We start from the raw sequence: 18072 nt of genomic DNA on the forward strand, positions 1-18072 counted from the left end.
GCATTTTTTGCATGGTAGCCAGTGGCCACGAGTATAACAATGTGGGGCAAAGCAAACAGATGCTAAGTTCATTTGAGAAAAAGCTTCTCCAGTGTGGTAAGCAGAATGAACCCCAGGATCCCGCCCCCTGGGATACAGGTGCTATACAATTCCCTCCCCTTGAGGGTAGGGAGGACACTCCCATGATCATGATCAGGTGACATTATATGGCAAAGGTGAAAGCATTCTACAGATGTCATTAAGGTCCCAAATCAGTTGATTCTGAGTTAATCAAAGGGGAGAGTAGCCGGGTGGTCCTGACCTAATCACGTGAGCCATTTAAAAGTGGGTTTAGGCCTTTTCTGAGCACAGAGACTAGAAGAGAGATTGTCCTGTTGTCCCAGAAGCAGCAGCAAACCGCCATGAGTCCCACAGCTGCAAGGAAGTGAGCTCTGCTCACAACCACAGAAGCTCGGAAGGGGGCCCCAAGCTTCAGACGAGACACCAGCCCTGGGTGACACCCTGACTGCCGCCCTGTGAGACTCTTGTGAGCAGAGGACCCAGCGAGGTGGTACCTGGACCCTGCCCCACAGAAACTGTGAGGTGATAAGCCTGGGATGTTTCAAGCTGCTCAATTTGTGGTAATGTGTTCCACGGCAATTGAAAACTAACATACCCAGTGATCAGAAAAACTCCCATTAAGATTGATCTACCAACAGCTGGAGTGATGACAACTGAATGACTCCCTTTTCTTTCAGTTCGGCAGGCCTTCCCCTTGGTCTAAGACATTTAGGAAAACATGAGAAATTTCAAAGCGGCAACCAAGAGACAAAAAGATAACCCAAGAAAGGAAAAGCTGACTTCTCTGTGAGTTCTGCTTCTCTTAAAAGAAGGATGATAGCTCAGATCAGGCCTCTGCTTAGAACCGGAAGGACCCTTGAGGTGATTTACTCAAAGTCCCTTATCTTATAAACGAGGGAGATGAAATCAGGGGAGGGAAGGATTCGTCTGAGGTAACAGGAAGTTACTAAATAATAACTAATAAAACCCTGCGCTCAGACCTGCTATTCCGGTCTCCTTTCCTCACACACCTGTGCCATCTACACAAACTACACTGGCCTGAAATTTCAAGGTCTCGACTCCCTATTTATTTCATTATTATTGCATTTCAAAAATACTCTAAACATGGTGACTTGCCTTGCAAGAAAAAAGACCAGTACTTTCTTAAGGATCATCTCACAGCACCAACTTCTTTTAACACTTCTATTTTGGGGCTATTAATATTGGAAAGAATGTCTCTACTCATAACCCAAATAACGGCTGTTTCCCTTCTATGCTGAACAAACAGGATACAACTCACTGCTGTTGAGACCAGACACTGAAGAAAAAGAACTGGGATGCGACAGCTTAATCCATCAGGGGCCCCAGCAAGGAAACAGAACAGGAGGCTGTGAACCAGTCAGCAGCTGTAGTAAATAAACAGGTGCTCACACCTAAGTGGCCAAGTGTGGAAGCACACATAGGGGTCTGCAGATGCCGGGCAAGGCAGTCACTGCTGCGTTAGCAGATAGCAGTCCACTGAGTTAACTTAAAAAGTACACACCTGTCCAAAGAACCCTCTTATCAGAACAAGTCCACCTTTTGGTTTTAGTGAAAACTCCAGAACTTGTTAAAAGATGAGGAGAGGGAAATGGTGATACAAACGCCAGGGCAGGGCTAATGATTGGAGGTGCCCTGACTGACCGCTGACCTGCCAATCACAGGTGAGTAGACATTCAGGGCTAGATTCAAAACTTTCTACACCGCAGTGTGGGGTTGGGGGTGGGGGGTAGGATGGGCACAGAGAGGGGCCTCTGGCAGTCTCCTCACCTCCCCGATCCCCTCCTTTCTTCTTCCCTTTTTTCCCTGCTGAGAGTCAACTGAGGTTCCTTCTCTCAGAAGTTTCTAGGAGGTTAAATTCCTGGACCTAGTCCCCATTGCCTTAGCAAGCCCAACCATGATGGGTTGGTGGGGAGATTTCTATTAAATAATTAGGTCTGTAGAACCAAACAGATCAGAGAGCCCTCGCTTAATAAGAGGCCCAGATCTGAGGGTATTGACTGAGAGGACATCTGTTATTTCCACGGGGAAAATGTGGGCTTGAGCCACACCCACGTCCCACCACCTCTCATGGGTGGCTGCAGGGGAGCTGGCCTTCCACCACGATCAAAGACAGCTTCTCTAGTCCATGGCCATACCACCCTGAATGCACTTGATCTTGTCAAAGACAGCTTCGTTCTCCGCCTGCACAGGGAGGGGACTGTGCAGCCCAGAAACACACTCACCTCTTTTCAGCTGATTCTCTGACATGTTCAGCAAATGCTGCCTGCCACACTCCCACCCCTCCTGGGCCCTGAACTCCCATTTCTACCCTGACAATCACTGCTAAGGTGCCTATTTCTGGCAAAGGAGGCAGCTACTCCAGAAACGTCTATGAGCAACTGTCTCTTGACGCCTTCACTCTCAGACGACACTCAGGACCCCCTTCCTGGTTTCTCTTAGACCTTGTCTTGCCAGGGTTTGTGACAAGTAAATCTTTACAGCCTCTCTCAGAGGGAGAAATCTCTGTCCTAAAGGACATTTTATTTTCCAGTCCCTGGGTTTTCACTGATCCCATCAAATCTTTCTCGTGGGGTAAAACCAGTATGGTGAAAGCCTGTACACAAGTGTTCATAGCAGCAGCATCTGTGAAAGCCAAAAGCTGTGAGCACCCAAATCTCCTTCAGTGGATGAAGAGATAAAAATTGGAGGCATATTTATGTTATACAATGGCACACTAGACAGCAGCAGAAAGGAGCAAACTATTAATACGCGTAGTAACATAGATGAATCTCTAAGGCGCTGTGCTGAGTGAGAGAAGCCAGCCTCGAAGGGTCACATTCTGTATGATTCCCATTTTTTAAATAATAGAACTATAGTGATAGAGAATAAATCAGTGGTTGCCAGGGGCATGAACAGGTGATCAGGACGTCTTTATAAAAGGATAACATGAGCGAGATTTGAGGGGAGATGGAGCCGTTCTATATGCTAATTGTGAAGGTTATCCATAACTATATACGTGTTAAAACTTACACAGCTAAATACCAAGAGAAAAAAGTCAATTTTACTATATGGTAATTAAAAAAAACAATATAATCGAATCTAAAAACAAATGCTCAGTGTGAATCCCATCAGGTAACTCACCCGCTGGCTCCGCTAGAGCAGCTTCCCTCCCCAGGGCTCCCTGGGGTCACCTTCCCTGAACGCTCCAAGCCAGCCCCATGGTAATGGCTCTTGTAACTCATCCCCCGCCCCCCACCTGCTTCATCTGATTCTACAAGGTGGTCAATATCTGAGCCCCCAAAGCGGGGAATCCCACCTAGGAGATTGCAGCTGGATCAGGACAGGGCACCATGCAATTTCAGCTTGCACGGTGAGAAACGGTTCGTTTCTGACGCTCCCTCAGATCTTCTGAAGACATGGTTTGGGGGTGTGGGGAGAGTTCAGGGGGGCGTTAGTCTGGATCCTGGAACCCCTCATTAATCTCCCTGTTTAACAAGGGGAGCAGACTTCAGTTTCAGAACCATGAGCAGGCTAGAATTTCATACCCTTGTTTTGTCATAAAAATGTTAATGTTTTGAATTCCATGTTATTAGGCCAGCTTCCATCTTGCTGAAAGAAAAGTTAGAAAAGCAGTATAATTTCCCACATTTCAGAGTCTGAATTTTTTCCAGACCCATATTAGCATTTCAATGTGTTATGATGTTTGGGATCTCAGAAGATGTTACTCACTGGAACGATAAACGTGACTAAAGTTCAACAACAGAAAACAAACCCAGTGTGGGTGCCAGCGGCCTGCTGACCTTTTTGAGGAAAGGATGACACTTAGAATCATGTCCTCAGGACCTTCCTGGACTTCCCCTGGCCCAGAACAAAAGATGAGACGGAACTGTCAGAAGAGAAAGTGAGGAATTCCTGGACGTTAGATGCCTTATGGTGCCAAGGAGAGTGTGACACGTGCTGGGTCCTTGCCAGTGATTGGCAGCAGGATGCCCACGCCATGCGGCTGCTGCTGGGATCGTTACACAGCCAAGCATGGCCTCTACCACTAACGTGGAGAGCATGACAATGAAAACACTGTGCAAGAGTGAAAATGCCATTTTTGCTGAATTTAATGTTTTCCGAAACAGTGGCAGTGACTGAAAACGACAGGAAATAGGTGACCTTCATCTTCAAAAACCAACAGAAAATTGCTTTCAAATTGCATGGTAAAATCAACTCACAAAGAGCTTTGAAAATAAAAACCGAATTCTTAGGATTATCTTCCAGAAAAATGATGCCCATTCCCCACCAGGACTGTAGGAAATTTCCTGTGACCTCATCAACAAGCGGCATTTCATTAAAAAGCAATCACTGCCCATGTGACCCGGAGAAAATGGCTTGTTGTTTTACTGTATATTTCTTTTAATCTTAGTAGGGTTAATGTCATTCATTTTTCAACTGAGTTCTTAATATATTTAGGATAGTATCATTTTCTGCCCAGTTTTTTGCAAACAATTTCCCAGTTTGTCACTTGCCTTTAGTTTTTGTTTTGGATTTCATTTTAAAATAAGATGTTTTATAGTTTATAGTTTTATACAGTGAAATATTTAAGTCCTTTGCTTTGGAATCTTTTTGGCTGGTTTTACTATTTTATTATTCGGCAACTAGAGACCAGTTAATCTTCACCTCTAGTTTTTCCTCAGTTTTCTACAGTTTGATATGTTACACTGAACTCTTTAATCTACCTGAAATTTATTTTGGTATACAGTCAAAGTATGTTTTTGTTTATTTCCATTTATCAAAACCTCTCCCAGTCATGAATAAAGCTGACCATCCCTATGGATTTCAATCACAGGGTGAGTCATCCTGTGCACTGAGGTCTGTCTCACAGCCCCTCTGCTCCAGCCATCTGCTGAGGAAAGAGTCAAGACCACATTGTTTTAATCCTTAGAGTTTGCACAACATTTTAATATCTAGTAGAATTACTCTTCATAATTATGTTGCTTTCTACTAATTTGTCCCCAGTCATCAGGGGAAATGTTTCTCCAGTTACATTTCAGGAAGAGATTCTGGGTCCTTTCTGAAGAACTAATGATCACTGCAGTTGGTCCTCAGGCTTGCACCCGGCAGCCTGGGGCACAAAAAGGGAGGATCTTGGGGTGGCTGATGTAGCGTCTGGAGTCCAGGGAAGAGAAACAACCCCACCCTCCCTCAATTATTAATGAGGAAGGGGCCCAAGCACCGGGATGAAGGAGCTCCAGTCCTGAGAGTGGGCTGTCCCAGGTCAGCATGGGACCCACGGTCAGAGCACCTCTCAGGACGGACACAAGCTGGTGACCAGGGAGGACGTAATGGGAGGAAAGGGAGCACAAGGGTGAGGTCACCATCACAGGAGGAGGACGGGACCCGCCCTCAGGAATCGATACCTCGCCCCCAGCAGTCAGAAGTCAGTAAGCCGTGGAACAGGGTGCTTGCTTTTCTGTCTGATTGTGAATGATTTCCTTAGAGTAAAACTTGCTAATCTATATTCTTAAGGGAAAATGTTTTCAAGGGGACATCTTGATAGGGCGAGCAGGCATAAAATTCTCGCTACCCTCTTTCCGGTTTCATTGGAAAGAACCAAAGCACAGAAAGCATGCAGACTCTCAGGCCTTCACAGGTATGAGCACCAGCACACGTTGCACACATGCCACACGTGGGTGTAAAGGGTTTTCTCTTGCAAAGAGGCATGCTGAAGGGTGTTCCCGCCACGGGGGTGCACATGATGTGGTTCTTCTTCAGAGGGCAAATTTTAGACTTTCACATGTACTAGTTCCCTAGGGCTGCCATAACAAAGTACCACAAACTGAGAGGCTTAAACCAACAGAAATTAGGTATGGAACTTGGTAAACTGTAAGCTGAAGACCAATCACATTTGCTACACAGGCTGCCTGAACACTGTGACCATCTCTCCAGATGGACCCCTCCGTGCTTCTGGAGGCAAGGATGGCCAGGCCAAGCTGTGGGACCTCAACGAAGGCAAGCACCTTCACACGCTAGATGGTGGGAACCTCATCAACGCCCTGTGCTTCCGTCCCAAATGCTACTGGCTCTGTGCTGCCGCTGGCTCAGCATCAAGATCTGGGACTCGGAGGGCAAAATTATCGTAGATGAATTGGAGCAAGAAGTTATCAGGACCAGCAGCAAGGCAGAACCACCCCCCAGTGGACCTCTCTGGCCTGGTCTGCTGATGGTCAGACTGTTAGCTGGCTACAAGGACCACCTGGTGTGAGTGTGGCAGGTGACCCTCGGCACCCACTAGAAACATGGCAGAGCTTTAAAAATAAAAAACTGGTTTTTTGAAGAAGAAAAACACCCAGAAATTTATTCTCTCCCAGGTGGAGAGACTAGAAGTCTGACGTCAAGGTGTCGGCAGGGCCGCGCTCTCTCCGATGGCTCTAGGGTAGGATCCGTCCTTGCTTCATCCGGGATTGGCTGCTGACAACGCTTAGCATCCTTTGGCGGTCCTCAGCTTATAGATGTATCACTCCAATCTCTGCCCCTGCTTTCACTGGCTGTCTTCCTCATGTATGTGTGTCTAACTTGTCTTCCCTCTATGTGTATCTCTTTTCCTCTTCTTATAAGGACACCAGTCCTATTGGATTAGAGCCCACCCTAATGACCTCATCTTAACCTGATTACATCTGCAAAGATCCTATTTCCTAATAAGATCACATTCACAGGTACCAGGGGTTAGGACTTCAGGAACACATCTACAGGAACACATCTTTTGGCGTGGGGGGACACAGTTCAACCGGTAACAAACATCAACCGACCTTGTTCACTAAAGTCATTGCATAAACCAGCAACTCCGTGTCGACCCCATCCTTTTCCTCCAGGATTTCCATGATATTTGACCAAGGTTTGACTCCTAGAATAAAGCAAAAATCATTAGAAACAGCAAGTCAACACTCCTTGTCCAATTCACATCACAGTTTATCCAGAGACTTATCACCCAATGATGGCAGTGCCTTTCAGTCACCAAATTTCAAAGCATGACACAATTCTTAGGATGGACTTGAATATGTTTCCAATTAGGTGACGATATACCATGTCATCCTTGTCTACTTGAAAACGTATACTCTTCAGTGTCAGGATGCCTATCAGTTTGTTTGAAAAGTTCCCTTTATACTAAATAGGTGATTTTTTAAAAATCCATTCATATGCAGCTTTTTTTAGACCATGCATTTTACTCTCCAAGTGTGGAAATTCTTTGCAAGCACTCTCTGTATGTCCATCTCCTGCAAGGAAAGGGGACACAGGAGAGCTTTACAGTCACTCTAGCAATGGACTTCAAACAATAACGGTGAAACGTCCATCTAGCAAACATTTCAAGAACAGAAGTATATTATCTGTATTCAATCAAGGCACAAATAACTATTTAAGCATCAACCAGGTACCAAGGAACTGGGTCTCTGGGAGTCTGTCATCAAGAGGTTATAATCAAATGGAACAGTTAAGCACAAGTACAGGAACACACCTCAGCACAGGGTAAAAGCACTTAGAAGGCAAAGCACTTAGCCAAGCCTGTCACTCAGCAAGGGAGGTCTGTCTCTTGCAGTGCGATGGTCGAGGAAGGTTTGGTGCAAGAGGTGACTCCTCAGTGGAGCTCCTGGGGGAGGCTCCTGGAGGCTGTCCCGTGGCTCCAGGGAGGGCAGGGAAACCCTCCACGTTCAGGATCGCCAAGCCAAGGCCAAGGCCACAAAGGGTACACGACGTCCTGATGTGATTTCCTACGCTGGAGATAAACATCTGCAGTGAAGTGTTGCCTTGCCCTTGGCGTGGCGGTGTGGAACGTGCAGCTCTTTCCTGCTTTCTCTATAAAGATCTCAAAGGGACATGGCTTATTTTTGCTGAAAAAGTAAAGTCTGAAATAACCTAAAACCAGTGGGTTCCAAATGCTGATTCATGGATGGGTTATGTCAGAGCTGATTTCCTGGCCTTGAGAACAAAAGCTCCCCAAGGGCAGTGATGTGTCTGTCTTATCTCTGTGCCCTTGGCAGAGTGCCCGGCACATAGTAGGTGCTCAATAAAATGTCTGACTAGTGACTGGAGACCCCTGAGAGGGCATAGGTGGGTTAAACTGGGGCAGTTGTAAAAGAGCCAGAGGGTTAAATGCACACCGTAAGAAAAGAAGAGAAGACAGGAGAATTTTAAAAGGAATAGGCACCTACTATACAATGTGAAAGACACAGATGTAGTTTGATGTCCAGGTCTGTTGGTGCTCCCAGCCAGGGAACAAAAAGCCTTTTCCTTTGGACTAGCTGCCCAGTTGGTCCAAACTATGAACCTATGGACTAAGCTTCTATGACCCTTTGTTACTGTGAACACAAAAGCATGATCCTTTGCCTGCTAACTGTTGAAAATTCTTGAAATTCTTGAAATTCTTGAAAATTATCTTCTTGCTGATCTTTATCATCAAACTATTTTGAAGTCCACACCTGTTCTCCAAAGCCCAGCAAAGTAACTGCTTCCGCCCTCAAGACAATCAGTGTGGTCAGTAGGTCATGGGTCTCACTGTCCAGGAATCGGTCAAGCATTCCAAGTGCCTTTGCTCATGTTTATAACAAGGACAACTTCCGTCATTCACACTCACACCCGACCTCAGTACAAAACACGAAAACACGAGTTCTACTGGGTTCCCCACATACGCGTAAAGAAAAGCCTATGCAAGAGGGAAAACATCAGTGCGAAGGATTCCTAGTGGGGCTCGGGGGTCCAGAACTGCTTCCTGGTTCCTTACTTTGGGGTCACACATGTCAAACAGGGCCTGGGGAAGGAAAAGACAAGAAGCAACCACAGGCATCCCAGAGAGAGGGATGTACCTGGACTATCTCCTCTCTTCCTCTCTCTCTCGTGCAGACACACATATCTGTGCACTAGTTTATCCATTATAATGAAAACACTCAAACACTGGTTTAATTAAAAACCGTGTTCTTCAGCTGTAATATCTGACTCCCTTCTTACCATTTAAGGATTTCAAGACTGGAAATTTGCATGTATTCATACACTGTTGGGATAAATGTTCACTGTCCTTTGACTGTGTGGGGACCAGAAAATAGAAACTTTTTAGAAGAATGAAGGGGAAGGGGAAGAAACCTTCTAGTTCAACACAAATAGCCTGGCAGGGCTCCAGCTGGCCTGTATCAAGCACCAGCAGTCGTAACTGTCCCAAGAGCCGCCACCTGTCAGAACTAAATGGTCCAGTTCACCCCCACCACCATCACCTTTGTTGCTCCATTTGGGGTTTACGTGTGTGTATGTGTAGGTAGGGGATGGTCCTGTATTAGAATCATAAACCACACGATCTTCCCCCTTCACATAACAGAGAACGAAACCGAGCCCCAAAGTAGTGGAATGAACAGAGGCTAGAGAGACGCGTCTAACCTGGAGGGATCGGATCCACCCTAGAGGCTCACTGTGAGGTGTCATGGAGGTAGAGCACTTTGTCGATTCTCCTGAGCACTGATGGAGAACGTCAGGAGACAGTAATTTCCTTCATCATTATCATCCGTCTCCCTCCAACTCCACCTCCCCTTCCTCCACCCCAAACACTGCAGTGAGTGTAGGTTCCATGACAACCTGGCTTTTCTCTGATGTTTGCAAGCACATGGTTGGCACTTATAAATTCGTCAAACAAATGAGTTTTATACGAAGAACGCTTAGAACAGCGTCTGTTGCATGGCAGGCACTCGAACAGCAGTAGCCGCCACTGCAGTGGTGGTGGGTGGAGGACACCCACACGGACCCATAGGCCTTCCACACAGGCTCCCAGGCCAGAGTCCTCCTCCCACCAAACCGCAGCACTCCTCCCTCAACCCAGAATAAACTGCTCAGCACTTCTCCCTCTTACTCTCCCCCCGAGTCTCTGTATTAAACCCAAAAGAAAAGAGTAAGCTATTTTGCACGATGCCTTGTACACAAGTTGGTCTAACGCTCAAATACAAGGTCCCAGTGGCATGTTCCAAGCCTTTCAGCGTGATCAATGAACACTTAACAGGTATGCCTCTGCTCTAAGCAGCAATGGAAACAGAGCTTGAGCTCTGCCCACTCTAACCTCCACCATGCTCTGTGCATTCTTCACAGAGCAACATATCCTTGAGCAGAAGTCAGAGACGGGATCGCTTGAAAAGACAGCTGGATTCTTTTTCCCCTGTTAATCATGTGTTAGACACATGTTTAAAAATTATGTCATATCTCATCACCTCACATTCAAATGAAAAATGGAACTTCTTCAAAAGCAGTGCTGAACCAAATTAGCAGGACTCAAGATTTATGACTGAAATTTCAAAATAAGTTACCCAGTCTGTGGGTAACAAAATAAGTGCCGCCCCCTGTGTCTGAGAGGCAAACTCATACAGTCAGAGGGAGGGGCACCCCGCCCAGGGGAGCAGAGGGTTCTCGACCAGTTTCCTGTTGACCACCACAGCAAAGGTCCCCAGGAAAGGAAGTCTCTGATGATAGCAAAGTGACAAGGCAAGGCCCTCCCGTGGGCTTCCATGAGTGTTTACTGCCCTTCTCTCTTCCTGCCTGGCCCCATCCACTAGGAAGGGAAACTGACTTGAAGATGCAGGCAAAACAGTTGCCCCTGGGACTTCCCTGGCGGTCCGGTGGTAAAGAATCCGCCTTCCAATGCAGGGGACGCGGGTTAGATCCCTGGGCAGGGAGCTACGATCCCACATGCCGCAGGGCAACTAAGCCCGCGCGCCACAACTACTGAGCTTGCGCGCCTCAACTAGAGAGACCGCGTGCCGCAAACTACAGAGCCCACATGCTCTAGAACCCGTGCACTACAGCTACAGAGCCCACACGCTCTGGAGCCTGTGCGCCATAACTAGAGAGAGAAAAAAACCCTGCATGCCACCATTACAGAGAAGCCCGCGTGCCGCAACGAAAGTTCCCTCATGCCTCAACGAAGATCCCGCATGCCACAACCAAGACCCCATGCAGCCAAAAATAAATAAATAAATAATAAATCTTTAAAAAAAGAGTCTGCCCCTGCAGTATGTGCAGACAGGTGTGACACTGAGCCATGCCCTGGAGACTAACTCCAGTCCACCATTTCATTCTAGCCCCTGAACCAAAGGGGCAGTTGCCGGGATCAAATGGGGCCCGTTTAATTTTCATTAATTCATGCATATTTATTAGTCTCTATGAAACACCTAGATCCCTCAGCTTTTATTGCTGTTCCCTAACTGGCCCACTCTTGGCCTAACAGCAAATTGTCCATCCACGCTCACAAATGAACACTTCTGGTTAACCCACGTGTGGGATGTGCGATGTTTATAAAGCAACCAGAGGAATCTGTTCTCAGACAACTTCATCTGCCGTAGGCGGTAGTAATTTTTGAGGTCTTTTAGCTCGTTTGTTGATTTTCTTTGCTGATTCTTTAAACTTAACAGTTTTCATCATCCAAAAGAATTCCTTTCTACTAAAAAAGTCTATAACATGCCCATTCTCCACCCTATCTCCCCCAAAATGAGTCTAAAGCCACCTTGAGGAGTCAAATTTATGGCTTATTTATAAACTTGTGTGGAAATGGACGTACTCGGCTGGCCCTCAGTCACCTCTGGCACGTCTGTCTACTTGCTGGTCCAGCTGAGAGGGGACTGGAGAGCGAGAGCAGCTTCTAAGCTTGCCAGGTGGAAACACACCTGCTAGTCATGCTGCTTCCTGCAGAAGAGCATGACATATTTAAGATATTTTTTTCTTTTTTTTTTTTTTTGGCGGTACGCGGGCCTCTCACTGCCGCGGCCCCTCTCGCCACGGAGCACAGGCTCCAGACGCACAGGCCCAGCGGCCATGGCTCACGGGCCCAGCCGCTCCGCGGCATGTGGGATCTTCCCGGACCGGGACACGAACCCGCGTCCACTGCATCGGCAGGCAGACCCCCAACCACTGTGCCACCAGGGAAGCCCGAGCATGACATATTTAGATGTCCAATTCCAGCACAGCGTTCAGGAACAATTTTACTAGCAGTAAAAGAGGATGATGTTATATGTATATGTTAGAAAATCATGGCCGAGACCACACATGCCATAGAGAAACATGGGAATGAACCACACGTGATAAGCTATGGATGAGTTTTTCCATCAGTGTTGTTCCTTTCTGTTCTCAGCCACTAGTGCTCAGTAGCAGACAGGTGACAGCACTTGCCAGAAGCTTAAGAAATTTTACAGGCAAAAATCGTGACGTTGAAGAAACAACCCCTTGGCTGTTTTGATTTTATATTTTTACAAATTGGGGAAAGATGGCCATTGTTTTGTCTTGGGGGAGAGAGTAGAGCTGACAGCCTCTGACTGGGCCTGCAGGTAGAGTCTTGGGGGTAGGGTGCCCTCGGGATCACTCCTCTACGTCCACAACATGCCCTCCATGAAATGTGCAGTCCGAGGAAGGAAGGTCACAAGAAGGTTGTCCCCTCTAACATGGCGCCCATGACAAGGGCCCATGGGTTACCTGAAATTTAGGACAGGCAAATGAAGAGTCCGCTAATTGTCCTAAAGCAACCCCCAGAGTTGGAGGATGGAGTATGAATCTTCCAAGGACCGATGAAAGGACTGGCCTCACTCTCTCCACAAATACCCACCTTTGGCCTTAGGCCTCATTGACTGGCCCTGGGAAAGCCCGGCCTGGCTTCTGAGCCATTGAGAGCCTCCATTAGGATTCTCAGGGGGTCCCACTGATCTGCTCCTGAGGCCGTGAAAGTCTTCATGCTCGTGCTTCAGATGGCAACAGGCTGTGGCAGAAAGAAACCTGCCCCTGTCTGGGATCCACTTTCCAGACTCACAGCCCCCGACCACACACTAGGGACTGCCTCTGTGATACACCTACACACAGGTCTGGAGTCCCTTCCAGCCTGCAATCCACCGAGCTGGGGACTGAGGTCTGCCTGCGTGTTTGTGGGGAAAGTGCGGGAGCCCAGCTCACGGTCCTGGATGGCTTTCATTAACTTATATTCAAACTTTCAAAGCAACTAGTAAGCTGCTTTCTTTCATCTTTGGATTCAGCCCTGGATGTGGGTCTCTGAGCAATGCTAAGTCAGAGACACAAGTGGTTTGAATCAAAGAGGACTATTTAGGCCTCTCGTTCCTTTTTGACAGTTGTCCCTCGGCTGACTTGTTCATAAACATGTGTGTGCACATGCAGAGACACACACACACACACACACACAAAACCATACACCAACATGTTAACAACAATTCTCTCTGGTGAGATTAGAGGTGATTTTTTACGGTCTCCTTTACATTGTTTTTTCCAAATTTTCTACAGAGTGTTACTGTTATAAAAAGAAAAAAAATAATGTTATCAAGTTTTTGTTCTTGTTAGAGTCTTTGTGGGAATGATAATATTAATAAAAATGTCCTACTGAGGAACAAAACCAAAATATTTTTAAAAGAACAAAACAAAACAAAACACCCCATTTTAGCTTCAGGCTTCACAGTATTATAGGAGCCACGGCCTGCTTTACAGTAAACCGAATCCAAAGCTCATTCATCATGAAGTGTGTACAGCAGGCCTGCCTGCTGTGGGCCAGCCAGGTGCTGGGACACCAAGAAGAGACAGACACCCTGCCCTTGAGCAGGGCACACACTCATGGGAGACGGGCAGTGACAAGAGCACAGCAGAGAATAGGGACGCGTGAGGGCTTTGAGAGCATACGCCCATCTGATCCAAGATAGGGAGGGTGTGCTGCAAGCCGGGTAGGAGGCGGAGGTGACGGGTGGACAGGGGCTAGATGGCGAAGCGTCAGGTCCTAATCCTGTGGGCACCAGGAAGCCACTGGCGGGTTTTAGATGGAAAACGATGTGGCCCAATTTGTGCTTCAGAAGAATCCTCCAATAGCAGAGGGGAGGGTGGGCATGCCAGGGAAGGGAGAACATTCAAGGAAGCAAGGGATGCCAGGTGAGATGGTGAGGGTGTGGGATGTAGGGAAGCGAGAACATTCAAGGAACATCTGGGGGTCAGAGCCAACCAAGCAGGTGTGAGGGGAAGAGAGGAAGGAGTCAGAGTGATCCCGACAGGATGGGAAAAGAGGATAAGGAACTGGTTCTGTGTGTTCAGTCGCAGAGGCTGAAGACAGCATAAAGATAAGCTGGGTTAGCTTTATGGGTTAGCCCAGCAGTGCTTTTCTTTCACTGTTCCCTCCCTAACCTAATCTTTGTACACTTAACTATCCTAAAATATACGTTTCCTGCGGTGGGAAGTCCACACAAAGGGAATTCTGTTCATTCTTAATTCTGTTTTGAACACGTAAAAAGTGGAAGCCTTCTTTCATTAGGCGCTTCTACTTCGATGACATAGTGGGCAGGGACCACTCACCCCTTTTTGTGTCGACAGCAGAGACGGCCTGAATCAGAAGAGGTGCATTGGACTCCGAGTACTCCACAAACACCAGCAGCAGCTTCAGGGCCGTCTTCACCACCAGGCGGAACTGCAGAGAAAAGATACAACCATCGTGTAGCTGCAGACACGGCGGGGATGCCTGAAAGCTTCGTCCTAACAGCAGCTGGCACCCAGCCCCTCTTCTCAGCAATTACACAGATTCCTTCACTGGACGCCTCAGAAGGCAGGCGTTAGTACAGTCTCCATTGCACAGGTTAGGAAACTTGAGGGCACAGAGGCCCCTGCCCAAGATTGCACAGCTAGAAATAGAACCAGAATTTGAACACAAGGCCTTTGGCCCCAGAGCTCACACCAATGGTCTCTCAACAGACGAGGTAACAGCTGCTGGGTTGGTTACTTCATTTTATCCAGACTAGATCATTCTGAAGTAGAACAATCGATTCTCATTTTTCTGGCGAGGAAGCAGGCACAGCAGGTTAAATGACTTGTCCAGGGTCACAATAGGTCACCTGAACCAAGTCCTGCCCTTAAAACTGCAGAGAGGTCTGCCTGGGGCCTCACCCCACAGTCCTGGGCCCAGAACACTGCACGCACGAGGAGCCCCACGGAGCCCAGGGGCCCTCCCTCACGCGGGCCAAGGGTCACTCACCCAACCTCCCAGCTGATGCTACCGCAGATCCCTAACTCAGCTCAGCAGCTGGGGGACTGTGGCAGCCTGGGGGTTCCAGCTCAGCTCCCTGCCCGTTCCCGCAGGTGCTGCAGCTGCTACCTCCACCCACAGTCTCCTTTCCTGCACCCCACTTCCTTCCAAGAACCTCCTTCTCAAGGAACTCACACACCATGTTCCTCCTGGAAATGGGTTCAAATCTTGCTTCTGAGAAACAGCAAACCTGCCTTGGGGCTGCTCCTCCCACCCACAGCAGGTGGCTGGGCAGTGCCCCGCCCCCCACCGGCAGAAAGCACTTTCTAGGGGACAGGGGCTGATCTGCATCGTGTCTGAAGGGCCTGGAACTACACCTGGCACAGAATGGGCTCAGCCATGTTTGCTCGCTGAATGAATGGATCAGGTAAGGACCAGCCAATCAGCCCACGTCCCCTCGCCCCACCCCCGTGGCCATGGAGAATCGGCTCCAGGCTCTCCACTCACTCTGCAGCGCAGAAAGGCCCAGTGCCCCCGTAGGCATCAGCTCACATCGAATTATTAGGGGCACGTGTACGCACTAGGGGAGAACTGGAGCCCTGCACACGCCGCGGGAAACAGCGTGAAACCACCACCCACCCCCAGTCATTTCTCCAAATACATGCACCTCCCTCTACCCCTTGCCCCTTCTCCTCTGTCCTACTTCCCTAGTAAACCAGCTGGCTTTTCCTTGATTCCACATCTCTCTCCAGCCAGTGCCCTGGTTCCCAGCTCCAAGTTATAGGAAAACATTTCAAAAGAGTTGTCACCCTCCCTGGCCCCCCTTCCTCACTTCCCATGGACTCCTCAATCCAATGTGACAGGGCTTCTACCTCCACCGCGCAGATCACATTACTCTTGTCAAGGCTGCTGATGACCTCCGCGTTGGTCAGTGCTTACTCTTCTGTGCTCACTTTGGCTCAACCCTCAGCAGCACGTGACACGATCAACGGCTCCCTCCAGAAACAATTTCCTCTCGCCATGGCCGACCACAGTCTCCTACCTGGGTGGCTCCTTCTCCAGGAGGAGCTCAACCTCCAGGTGTGGGAAGGCCTCAGGGCTCACTACTCCCCCGGTCCCTTGCCGTGCACTCTCTCTAGGTGAGCTGATCCAGGCTCTTAGTTTTAAGTCCCATCTATGACTCAGTGCTCTCCAGGCCTGGCCCCCGACATCGCCACTCAAATGCTTACAGTCCCTCAAATTCAATATGGCCCAAAGAGGACTCCTGATTGGCACGCATGCTCATTCCATCCCACAGACCACTGCCAGCATGTTCCTTCCACAGCCCCCACCTCAGGACAAGGCCCCGCCATCCACTGAGTGCAAGTGGGAGTCACCCTGCCCTTCCCCCACCCAATCCTACGATGACGCCATCGTCCAGGGCTGTCAGCGGCTGTCCTTGCCCTGACTCCCTCCACATCTCCATCTCCCTGTCCACCATGACAGCCTCCTAAGTACTTCTGGGCTTGTCACCATGAAGTCCATTCTCCACGTTGCAGCCAGAGTGACCTGGGCACTCTCAACCCTCTATTCGCTCTGCATCACATTCAAGGTGGAATCCACCCCTGTGGGCTTTACGTCTCTGCCAAGCTCTCTGACCTCATCTCCTGTCACTCTCCCTCTGCCCAGGGAGCTTCCATTAGCCACCTTTCTTTAGTCATGCGACCGTGCACTTTTCACACACTGAAGCTTGTGCATGACTCAGTCTTCTCATTGGCTATTCCTTAACCAGTCACCACAGGACGGGCCTTTTCTTATCCTCCAGGTCTGAGAAATTTCCCCTCATGGGAAGTGGCTTCCTGACTACTTCATCTAAAGGAGCCCCCTGGCCACTCACATCACCCTGTTCTATTTTCTTCACATCCTTTATCATGACCTGAAATCGCTACATACAAGTTTGTTCACCTGATGTTCCTCTGTTGCCCCCGACTAGAGCAGAAGCTACCTGGTGGCTGAGATGCTACTCTATTTGACACACAGGAAACAGCATCTGCCCCGAGGAACTACTGGGTCGGTATTGCACACGAAGGGCAGGCCGGCGCGCCCTTTTCACCGAGGTTTGCTCTGCATACCCAACCACTAATGTATGTGTAGCCAGCCTTGTATCCCCGACTCCACGCCCCGACAACTTCACGGAGGACAACCAGCGTATTGGGCTTCTGTCCTCACGGCGACATCCTTATCGCAGTGGCACCTGAGTTCCTGTGAGGGCTTTGAGCTCTTTAGAAGTTTTCAACTTCATAACCTGAGTCCCACATTCTCTGCTCTCCCTGACTGAGAACAGACTAAATTCCAGAGTATTTTTCTCAGCAGCTACAAGGTTGGGGGCAGGAGGGGAAGGCATGGCATGATGAACTGTGCTATCTTTGTACGTTGAGAGCTGAAAAAAATTTCTTCAAGTAAATAAAACAACCCAGCAAGCCCAGGCTTGGCGCCCTCCTCAGTGGGTACACTATTATTATGTGGTTTAAGCCTCCTCAGTGCCTTCGTGGGAAAGAACCTGGCTGCTGCCCAGCCCACTCCCCCATCAGCTGGTCTCAGCAGGACCCCCTTCTGGGCATCTCTGTGGTCACGGGGCCTTGGCCGGCATGGTCCCAGGGACCCACTCTCCCATATGAGGCTCTCTAAGTAAGAAGCCACTGACTGTTTTCTCAGGGAGCCTTCCTTCTCTATTAGTCTCAACATGCCTATTCATGTCATCTTCTCCTTTGCAATAAAGGCTCTGTTTAGAGATCTTTTGGCACTGTTATTTTATTTTTTTTAAATCCCTAAACTCTTCTGATTCATGATTTTAGGTTTCTACAAATTTGGCTTCTACTGAGTCTAAGTGGACATTTATTTATGTTTGGAAGACTTACTATGTGAAATTAATCACAAACATATTAGACAGTTAAACTACTTTAAAAAAGAGCATCAGCACGTTAATTTCATGGAAATGAATGGTACTAATTGCAAGCGTGTCCCAACTAACC

The 18072-nt window shown here is 48.3% G+C and overlaps 1 protein-coding gene across 11 annotated transcripts in view; it reads right to left on the minus strand.

The window, feature by feature from the left end:
* The window catches only part of FHOD3 (formin homology 2 domain containing 3), a 492898-nt gene that overhangs the window by 180666 nt on the left and 294160 nt on the right, over positions 1-18072 (minus strand). For all 11 annotated transcript variants that reach the window (XM_067699289.1, XM_067699291.1, XM_067699286.1 and 8 more), the window contains 2 exons: positions 14398-14509; positions 6855-6949 (listed from right to left, as the gene is read on the minus strand). In XM_067699289.1, the coding sequence (XP_067555390.1) occupies positions 6855-6949; positions 14398-14509 (207 nt within the window). The remainder of the gene's footprint in view (positions 1-6854; positions 6950-14397; positions 14510-18072) is intronic.

The sequence above is a fragment of the Pseudorca crassidens genome, chromosome 12 (genome assembly GCF_039906515.1).
Source record: "Pseudorca crassidens isolate mPseCra1 chromosome 12, mPseCra1.hap1, whole genome shotgun sequence".
NCBI classification, from domain to species: Eukaryota; Metazoa; Chordata; class Mammalia; order Artiodactyla; family Delphinidae; genus Pseudorca; species Pseudorca crassidens.